An 11,308-nucleotide genomic window follows, 5' to 3' on the forward strand; every position below is an offset into this window, starting at 1 on the left:
CTACAGGGGAGGAGGCAACACGCGGCTGGGAGAAGCAACGCGCGGCTGGGAGGCGCAGCTGGGAAGCAGAAGCAGCGCGGCAGGAGGGTGGGCGTGATGTGCGGCGGCGACTAGGGCAGCGGCGCACCAGGGAAGGGCGCGGAGGCAGCTAGGTCAGCGGCGGGAGGAGCGCGGGAGAAGGACCGAGTTAGGCTGATACCATATAGAGGATTGGTGCAATTCACGATATATTGATAGGATGCATATGCACGTGTCTATGTGTGTGTGTGTGTGTGTACAAGGGGAGTCACGTCCTCAACTATACAGGGAAGTAGGAAGGCTTGTTGTACAAGAAATACACATGCAACATATACATCTCAACATATATTGGTCCTATTCTTGAGTAAAAATGACCAAAGTGAGTTTTCGACACAAATACAAGCTGCCAAGCTGCGTATACGTTTTGTCCAGCACTCTGCCGGGACAGGAAACAGAGTTTCGTCGAGTACGGTGCAGCATTTGCGATTTGAACACAGTCCGTTTCACTAATCTGTCCGAGTAAATTAAGCAAGGAAACAACCCACCGGAAACGGAATTTTTCTACCCTCAGCTTTACTTAACCGTAACCACTCTACTACCATATGTAGTTAATTAAATTCAGATGCAGAAGCGGACGTGAGACGGCACGAAAGCCACTAAAAAAGCGTCCATGACGCTCCGTCAAGACACTATAAAATCAACATACGCAATAGCCATCACAACGCAAAACACAGAGCACATCTCACAAGTCCTCACTAGTCTCATCCGTCCTGTATGGCTACTTGCACAGGCACACGCCGATTGATCCCAACAATGGCGAGCCGTTCTCTCACCCCTTTCCAGCTCACTGCCACCCTCTTCGTGGCACTCCTTGCCACCTGCCACGCGGGCAGCATCGCCGTGTACTGGGGCCAGAACGACGGCGAGGCGTCGCTGGCTGAGACGTGCGCGTCCGGGAACTACGAGTTCGTCATCCTCGCTTTTCTCCCAAAATTCGGCAAGGGCCAGACGCCGCAGCTGAACCTTGCCAGCCACTGCGACCCTTCCTCCGGTGGTTGCAGAGGCCAGAGCAAGGACATCAAAGAGTGCCAGAGCCGCGGCGTGAAAGTCCTGCTCTCTATCGGCGGCGGCGACGGTAGTTACGGCCTCTCGTCCCCCGGCGACGCACAGCAGGTTGCCAGGTATCTCTGGAACAACTACCTTGGCGGCACGTCCTCGTCCGGTCCCCTCGGTGACGTCGTGCTCGACGGCATTGACTTTGACATCGAGCAAGGCAGCGCCAAGTTCTGGAACGATCTGGCCGCGGACCTGAAGAACTTAGGAAAGAACGGAGGCAAGACCGTGTTGCTGAGCGTGGCACCGCAATGCCCGTTCCCAGATGAATGGGACGGCGGTGCGATCAGCACGGGATTGTTTGACTTTGTGTGGGTGCAGTTCTACAACAATGAGGAATGCCAGTTCAGTGCGGGACGCGGGGCATTCATGGACGCGTGGAAGAAGTGGGAGTCGGTGCCGGCCGGGAAGATCTTCCTGGGGCTGCCGGCCTCCAAGGACGCGGCAGGCACGGGGTTCGTCCCTGCCGGAGAGCTCACCTCACGTGTGCTGCCGCTCATCAAGGGCTCTCCAAAGTACGGTGGTGTCATGCTATGGTCCAAGTTCTATGACGATCGCACGGGCTACAGCTCGGCCATCAAGAGCGATGTGTGATTCTCACTAATATGTTCGCCCGAGTAGTGTGTTGCATGTGGGTATCTTTGTAAGTACGATGTTCTTTGGTCTTTTCATCTTTGTACTTATGTATTTGTGTGTGCATATTATTTGTCCATATCTCGAATTTGTTACCGGAGGTGTGATTCTTGTGTTGGAATTAGATGGTAGTGTGGTTAGCTTATCGTTGTTTTCGTGATATGTCGTATGCAGTATGGAAGTGTCGGTATTTTCACCTTGTGAAATTGGGTAAAGAGTTTGATGTATCCAGTAGTAGGGACTCGTACGTGCTTATATATATGCAAGACGGGTACAAGAGATTGTATTACATTTGGTGTATATATTTAACTTGGCTCCTAAGACATATATACAGAGAGAGAGCTGTATTTGAACACAACCAAAGCACCCTCCCCTTGTGTCTCTCTCCCATGCAACACCAGGTGGAAACCCTAGTGTCGCCTCCACTAGACTCCTCCTTGCCCTCTTATCGTCGCTGCCACTGGCCTCCACTATGGGGCATTCTCTTTTGTTGACGGCGGCGGTCGGCTCGCCGGCATGCATGGCTGGGCTCGTGAATCTGTTCTCAGGGTGGGTATTGTAGCAGCTAATGTGATTTGGTTTTGCAGCGTAATGTGGCGGGAGACATTGGGCATAGATCTGGTTGATCTCACAATAGGCTTTACGCTGACTTGGTGTCGTGTTTGTGCACAGGAGCGGGACTCCAAGCATGAGGAGGCGCAACGGGCCCTCTTGGTCACGAGGTCGGCGTGGGCGGTGGCTTGAGGCGTCTCCCGTCATGCAAGCATGGTGGACCGTGGATGATACCGACGCACTTGAAGACGGCGCAGATCGGGAACCACCGTACCGACGACAGGTTTGGCGGCATACAAGTGTCCAGAAGCTTGAGTAGTGTTGATTGGTCGGCTTGGCCGGCTGCACTGTCGGATAAGTTCCAGGTGAAGCCCCAACTTTGACTGATGACTGTTGGTGACCATGATGTTTCTTGACGTTGTTCCTTTTTAAGGCATTGTTGTGAAGCTCCAACCACCCACCACCATGGCCTCGTGTTCTTCCGGGTGAGAACTCAAGATTTGGCCTTGTCAAGAATGTGCGAGCGAGGCCTTAGAGGCCAGCTAGATGTGCATTGTCGTTTAGGCGGTGTGGGAGGCGGCTTTTGGGGCAAAAGCCTTGGAAAGTGGCGTTCATGGATTGGGCACAGCAGCACATATGTATGGTTTTCAGTCCGGTGCCAATACTTTTTTTTCTAATGGAACTGCAAGAAACTCCTGGCTAGAGGTTCGTTAGAAAATGCGGGGAGTATTTGATTTTGTAGCACAGGGTAGAAGCAAAGCAAGGTGACGACATAATCCATACACATTTAAGGTTTCGACGGAGCAAGGTGACAAACATAATCCACACACATTTAAGGTCTCGACGCGGTCATTACATGTTGGTAGACAGACCTTGACATTCCTGCATGTTTAATTAAGTTTCATGACATTGGCCATAAGACACCGACATAGGTCCAGGTCTCCTTATCGGCCCTAAAATGTTCTCAGCTGAAATTGTACGGCCATCTTCACGAGCTGTAGCTAGAAGCCTTGAAGGTGTCTGGCTTGTTCTTCTCCATCAGAACCGTGAGAGCGCCATCGAGCTCTTTCTCGAGCTCCACCTCCTTCTCCATATACTCTCTCTTGAGCTGCATCTTCTTCTTCTCATGTGCCTTTATCAGTTCGTCCCTTTTAGACATAAACTTCTCCATGCCCTTAGCCTGGCAATCTATGAAACGCTGCACTTCCTGCTTCCTGCAGAGGGTGAGATGGATTAAAAAAGTTAGCGTTTCGCTACTTTGAGATGGGTACGAGAAGCCAAGAATACATGGCATGTTGATCAGGAGAATTCTGTCCCCAAACACACATTTGAAGATTACATCCTAGAAAAAAGATTGATCCATCTCGCCGTGTCAAAGATGGAATACGAGTGTTCCATCAAAAAAATTATTACATCCTACAAGCACGGACTCATATTTTGTGACGCGGACCGACAAAATAGAATCATCCAGTCAAGTACAAGTTACGCACCTTAGCTTGCGATTTTCAGTAGTCCCAGAATCCACATCATACTGTCTAGCCTTTGCACGCTCCTCCTGCAGTCTCTTCTCATATTCACTTTCTTTCTCCTCCATGGCCTTGTAAAGGTTTTCTATCTGGTCATCGAAAAATTTCTCCTGGGAAGACATCTGCAAAGTGTAGGAAACAAGGTGAACAAGGCAATAAGTCAAAACAAGGAAAAGAGCAACACAAGACAAATTGGAAAAAATCTGTATTGCACAGAAAGGAACCACCAGGAAGTTTCAGTCTAATGTTGGGCATGCCCATCTTATTTTAAGTCATTGGCATGCATAGAGTTTGAAAATAAATGGTATTTTTAATGCTCATATGCAGGTTCACAAAATTATATATATGAGAAATATATTTTCTATATCCATATTTTCGTGTTTTGAGATTTGCATGTTTTCATCACTTTCATTGCGGCGCATCCACATTTGACACCTTAATAAAGTCAAATTCAGAACAGGGTCAATATTGCTTAGATGTGACTATCACTCAACCACTAATACGGCTGACATGCATATACTTGTATTATTTTGACCTAAATATGGATTGCTTTAAAACGGACATTATAATGCTGCATAGTGCCAAGACATAAATATTGCAAACTTTAAATTAATTAATACTGTTGTATACCCCAGTAGAGATAAGAAAATCTGCACTCAATCATATATACTGGTGTAACCGTTGAGAAACCATTACCTCTTCCTCATGCTCCAAGTGCTTCTCTTTAATCCGACGCATGAGCAGCTTATTCTCTTCACTAGTCTCTCGACATTTCTGAGTGACGACACCAAGCGATTCTTCTACAACTTTAGAGTGTTTCTCTGTCTTCACCACCCTGTTCTTCATATGATTCAGTCGCTGATTGTCTAGACTCATTTGTTTCATACCTACCACTACCATTTCATTATAAGATCTCATATCGTATTTCAGGCAACTTTTTCCTGAAAATATAATAAAGCACTTATGTTAAAAGTATAGTACAATAGGCAATGTACTGCCTCCGTGAAGAAATATAAGAGCATTTAGATCACTAAGTAGTGATCTAAATGCTCTTATATTAGTTTACAGAGGGAGTATCTGCTAGATCATCATCTAGTATTGAAGGTCCTGTTCAGTAGATGCATGACAGATTGTGTGGGTGATACATTTTTTTACAGTGCTTCAGCGTGTATTGAACTTGCAGGCCACGTCTTCATAATAAACAGAACTTGCAGGTCATGTTCAGTAGATGCATAGTAGATTGTGTGGGTGATGCATTTTGTTACAGTGCTTCAGTGTGTATTGAACTTGTAGGCCACGTCTTCATAATAAACAGAACTTGCAGGTCATATTCAGTAGATGCATAACAGATTGTGTGGATGATACATTTTTTTACAGTGCTTCAGTGTGTATTGAACTTGCAGGCAACGTCTTCATAGTAATAAACCAAATAAAGCTGCCTTTGTTTCTTCTTACGGATGTAATTGGCTTCTTGTTACTAATAGCTTTTACTAATATAATGTGAACCAGGCCCTTGCCATTAGAGCATGTATCCATATATAGTACACACAAAAATGATACAGATGAACTATGAATTGCCACAAGGATGCAGAATCTATAGGTGAGCAAACAACAAAGGATGCCATGATCAGAGAAAAAACTGCAAATACATAGGTGAACAAAGATGGGCAGGGATCTATCCCTCATCTTCTCCAAATTATCCCAAGCAACCCGTTGCATATTGGCTTCTACTACTAATATAATGAAGAAAACATGCCATCAGAACAATCACACGATCATAATGCAAATGCTACCAAGCCCCAAAAGTTAGTAATCAAATACATCGGAAAACTTAACAGACCGGGTGTATTCTGCTTCAAATAATCATTCTGAAGTTCGGATGAGGTCCAAGTATTGTCAATTGCGAAACATAAATAAAAATGTCAGGTTCCTTCAAAAAGTTAAGATGTCAATGAAGGAAAGAACAGAGAAATATGCAGCTTGACAGGTGTATCATGTTGCATACTTGCATCTGCAGCAATTATCATTGCTAGCACAGAATTTAAGGCTACAAAATTTCAGCATCAAACAGGTATTTACCATATAACTGAGCAATCGTATGGAAGCAAAAGCATTAAATGCATGAAAAGAAGTTAAACAGTATACCTTGGTGGTGCTTATTGAAAATCTCCATATCTTCTTTGTTGGCTAAGAAACCATATAAGAGTCTTTTCCCACCAGGTAGGAACCGACGCTTAGACGGAGCTTGCCATGCTTCCCTGTCTGTTCTTTCACCGACGAAGTGCTTATGCAGACGTTCAGCCTCCATATAACCCACGGCAGAGCTTTCAAATATTAACACACTCATGCCACGGTGCCCACCTGGACCATAGGCATGTCACGCTTTGATTGCATCGTATTCAGGGAAATACTCGAGAAGCTCTTCATTGCCCATGCCTAACCACTAGAGAATAAAAAGTATAGCAATGTCAGAATACAATAATCATCATCGCTGATCATTGAAAGATTATTAAAGAGATGTTCTATTAAAGTGCAACCAACATATTTTTCGGGACAACAATTCAAAAAGTGTGGAAAACATAATTGTAATCAAAGTTTTACTATAGGAACATGGTACAGGAATTGGTCTCTGGACTTGCATGTAGAAAATGATGTAAATATTCAATGGAGTGGTAATCGAACAACAACCATATTCTTGTGCTCATTTGTGGATTAATTTTATATCGACATGTGCCAAAACAAAGCTAAATACCAACAGAGACCATGACTACTAAAACAAGCACTGACAGCATGGTTTTTGCAAAATTTAAGACGACAGACTCTTATCTGTATTTTGCCTAGTTTGGTGCAAAAACATACTTATTTTAATTTAATAATTTTATAATAAAATATATGAATTGTAGCACCCAATCTCATTGCTAAATTAGGATAGCACATATGAGGCTAATAAGTACCTTCCAGTTTCCATTTAGCTTCCGGATGTGTCAATAACACAGTTTTTATTTTTGCTCAGTAGCATATAAAGTGAAAATGCCAAATAAGGTACAAATGCGAACAAGTACATTAATCGCAACAAATATAAATAAATGAATATGTACATTTGTATACTTGATAAATTAATGATGTGGTATGCGAAGAATCTTTTCTACAAGTCTACTTAGCAAAGCCAGCGTAATAGTGTACCATAAGGCACATACATGAAGTGCAACGGATCCATTAACTCTACCATATCAACACAGACGAAACACATATTTGTATTTGATGTGGAATAGGTTCATGACCAGAAGGAAGAAAATACATCACCTTGTCATCATTATCTTGTTCCAGTAAAGTGTTCATGACAAGAACCATTGGTGGCCATACAATCTCGCGATCAGTGCTCCCTCACAATCCTTCCCATTTCCCAAATTGCTCACCAGGTGGTAGCAGTGTAGTTCCTAACTCTTGTTCTAGCAATGTGGCAAATTCTCTATGGAGCTTAACTCTTCTAGAGCCCTTCGTTCTCGCATGTCTCACCAAAGCTTGTAGCCCTTTGAACCAGTCAATTGCCCCAGGTCCATTTTGGTATGCCGGACAAAGCCATGGCCTAGTCTGATCATGTATTTGCTCCTCATTTAAGGTATCAATGACTTCAAAGAATTTCTTGAACCACTTATTCTTTTTTTGAGTCTCAAAACTTTTTTCACTTTCATCAGAATCATTCTCCTCGCTCATATCATCATCAATGTCATCATCTGACAAATCATCACCTTCAGAACTGTCCTCAGGGTCAAAACTAGATGAAGGAACATCGTCCTTGTTGCTTTCAGGGCCATATGGATGAGACCTGGATGCCGACTGCGGACCATTTGCCAGAGGTGGCCACACAACTGGATTTTCTCTCGGATATGTTTGTGATGATGGCCCCCGATTACCTCCGGCAGCAGGCCTATGATCAGAAGGTTGAGTTCCATAGTTCCTCAAAGGAAGTGAAGATCCTCCGCTGCCATTGCAAGCTTGCCATGCTGTAGTATGTGAAGCATTTGAGGAGGAGCCTGATGGTGGCCATTGTCCCCTCCCAGCTGTTTGGCCTGATTTCGTCTTCCAAATCCCCCCTGGATGCAGGACATGATTATGCAAGCATGATTAGATGGAACAATCTATACATATTTTTTGGAACAACAATTCAAAAAGTATGGAAAACATAATTGTAGTTTTACTATAGGAACCTGGTACAAGAATTGATCTCTGGACTTGCATGTAGTAAATGGTGTAAACATTCGATGGAGTGGTAACTGAACAACAACCATATTCTTGTGCTCATTTGTGGATTAATTTTATATTGACGCGTGTCAAAACAAAGCTAAATATCAACTGAGACCATGACTACTAAAACAAGCACTGACACCATGGTTTTTGCGAAATTTAAGACAACACTCTTATCTGTATTTTGCCTAGTTTGGTGCAAAAATATACTTATTTTAGTTTAAAAATTGTATAAGAAAATATATAATTGTATCACCCAATCTCATTGCTAATAAATACCCTTCCGGTTTCCATTCATCTTCCAGATGTGTCAATAACACAGTTTTTGTTTTCGCTCAGTAGCATATAAAGTAAAAATGCCAAATAAGGTACAAATGCCAACAGGTATATTAATCGCAACAAATATAAATATTGTATACTTGATAAATTAATGATGTCATATGCGAAGAATCTTTTCTTCGAGTTGAGCTGAGCAAAGCCAACGTAATAGTATACCATATGGCACATACAGTGGTGCTATCAATGTAATTTCTTAACTAAAAGATGATTTCTTGTAGTAACGAAGAGAGTGAACTATCACCCTTATACTAACCACCCCAATACTGATAGGCCTACGCCGGAAAAAGACTCTAACTGGTCTTGGTCAAACTTTTCAAGAAAATAAAACTTAACATACATAGCTTAATTTACAGATACGTCTTCCAAAACCGGAAAGAGAAGGCTTACGCTGTTAATTTTTAGGAAACCAAATTAATATGCATAGTTTAATTTACAGAAAAGAGAAGATTATGCGGCGCTCTTTTTTGTTTGAGACCTGATAACCAGTACAACACAAATTGCATGTGGTGGCACTTCTCTAGAGGGGCTTCACGGATTGTCTATTAATATTCAATGATTTTACCAGTAAATGCATCAAATATTTTAAGATTTCCATATCACTTGAGCGGCGAAAGAAAAGACAGGGCAGGTTTTTGCCCGGCATGAGGCAAAAACAGAATCAAAGTCCAGTGGTAGTTTTCCCAAAACAGGCAGTACCACTATACCACGACCAGTCGATTATTTACACAATAATTTTTTTGGGGGGGTAACCGCAGCACAAACTCAGAACCGACCAGAAGGCCTAAGAGACAACACATGCCCATAGAAATTCGCAGAAAAACCTCTCCAAGAAAAGGAAGGTAAAAAATATTCCTTAGGTAATCTAGCAACTACCATTGCAGCTGCTAACCGTCGCCGTACTAATAGGAAACCATTATTTACATTTACCTTTTTTAGGGACCGCAACACGAATACTGAACCGACTAGACCGTTCAAGCGACAATACATGTCCACCAAACTTTGCAGAAAAACCTCCCCAGGAAAAGAAAAGTACAAAGGAGTCCTTACGTAATCCTGAAACTGCCATTGCCGCCGCTAACTGGCACCGGACTCGTAGGAAAGCAATAGCCCAGAAGGTCGTTGTGAGCGGATGACGAAGCCAGTGCGTCGACCGGGGATCATCCCCACCCTCCATGTGTCTTATAGCCACCGTCAGCCATCGACATCATCATGGTCAATCGCCAGATCCGCCGCCATCATTCCTCAAGCGCCCAGATCTTCCATCAATCCTCCAGCGCCAGATCCACCGCCATCAATCCTCAAGCCCCAAATCTGCCGCCATCAAGCCTCAAGCCCAGATCTAAAACTGTTATCCACACTCGCTCACCGGTAACAATGTCAGCGATAACAGCCACCAGCCGAAGACCTAAACCCTCAGGCCTGAAGAGTCGATGGAGACTGAGCCCACGGCTCATCGACACCGGCATGGACGCCGGCAAGACAAGACTTGAGTCGGGCATCACCGGGTTCCCCACCCCCTCTAGTCGCCAAACCACTGGGTTCCCCACCCCCTCTAGTCGCCAAACCACCGGGTTCCCCACCCCCTCTAGTCGCCGGAGCAGACAACGAGGAGGCACAGACCAGCGGCGTTGAATTGCATACCAGCAATGGAAATAACTGGATAGATTAGATATCATCGCCGAACACCCCCTAATCGGCAAGCATAGAAAACCGGTTAATCTTCATAGAACTCCCAGCCAGATGAACCAAACGCCCATACCTACACGAATCGGCATTACCGAACCCCTCCCCTCCTCCTCCTCAGTGCTCACCGCGATCGAGTGAAACCAAGTCCCCTATTGTAACAATTCGCCCGCCCCGCCAGCCAAATCGACCCACATCCGGCGATCCCTGGAGCAACGGAACAGGGGGACACGAACCCGGCCGCAACATCTTTTGCGGAGGAGACGAACGGACAACTGAGAAAAAGGTAACAGCAAGGACGACGCGTACGGGTAAACACCTCACCTCTTCCGCGAGCAGCCATTCCAGGGTTGCCGTTGCCGTTGCCTGGAGGCCCGCCGCCGCCGAACATCTCGGGCGTCTCCGCGGCTCGCGGCGTGGGTTTTAGGGGGAGGGGGGAGGCCACCGTAGCGGCCGGAGGGGGAGGCGCCTTCTATATAGCCAGCGCCCAGCGGAAGGCTAACTGACGAGTGGGCACACTGCCCATTGATTGGGGGAGCCCTCGCCCGCTCCGCATCCCGGCCGGGCGCACCCCTCACGCTGACCAGTGGGGACGGGAGGTCCGCCCCAGGTTTCAGTTGGCGGGGTGGCGCTCGACGGTTGACGGGGTCTTCCTCCTCCGCGCAAACCCGCTTCATTTCACACGGTTCGTCTTGCCTGCCAGGTTGGTGAATTTAAGTGTGAAAACATTTTTTTTCTTTTGCGGGGGAACTGTGAAGAACATTTTTCTTTGCCAGCGGCAGGATTGTTTCTTTTCCATCGCGCCTTTGACTTTTACTAAGTTGGTGGGGGAATCAAATGGTGTAATCCGCATGATCAATTCTTGGGAAATGTCGCTCTTCTCACCCTTCAGTGCTTCCTTCGTCTAGGTGTATAAGGCTGGTCATAGTGAAGAGTAACTTAGACTAGTAACACTAGTCTATGTTACTACCTTCATAATGGGTAGTGTCATAGGTGTGGTAACATAGTTGCCTTCATTTATTACTTTGTAGGCTCATTATGCATTGGAAACCGCTATGTGATGGTAACATATTATGTTACTCTATTTGCCTCTCTCCTCATTAACTACTTGCCACATCACCAATTTTGCTTATGTGGCATCTATGTTACTACCTATGTTACTCCCACTATGACCAGCCTAAGTCACTTTACGAAACTAG

The 11,308-nt window shown here is 45.0% G+C and overlaps 1 protein-coding gene and 1 pseudogene across 1 annotated transcript; one reads left to right on the forward strand and one right to left on the reverse strand.

The window, feature by feature from the left end:
- Positions 1-758: 758 nt before the first annotated feature.
- LOC123065970 (acidic endochitinase-like) lies at positions 759-1,859 on the forward strand. The gene has a single exon (XM_044489151.1). The coding sequence runs from the start codon at positions 793-795 to the stop codon at positions 1,723-1,725; it is 933 nt and encodes a 310-aa protein (XP_044345086.1). The 5' UTR covers positions 759-792; the 3' UTR covers positions 1,726-1,859.
- A 1,258-nt stretch (positions 1,860-3,117) lies between these two features.
- Positions 3,118-10,588, reverse strand: LOC123065972 (protein SUPPRESSOR OF GENE SILENCING 3 homolog; annotated as a pseudogene).
- Between the last annotated feature and the right edge of the window lie 720 nt (positions 10,589-11,308).

This window comes from Triticum aestivum, chromosome 3B (assembly GCF_018294505.1).
Source record: "Triticum aestivum cultivar Chinese Spring chromosome 3B, IWGSC CS RefSeq v2.1, whole genome shotgun sequence".
Classification (NCBI taxonomy): Eukaryota; Viridiplantae; Streptophyta; class Magnoliopsida; order Poales; family Poaceae; genus Triticum; species Triticum aestivum.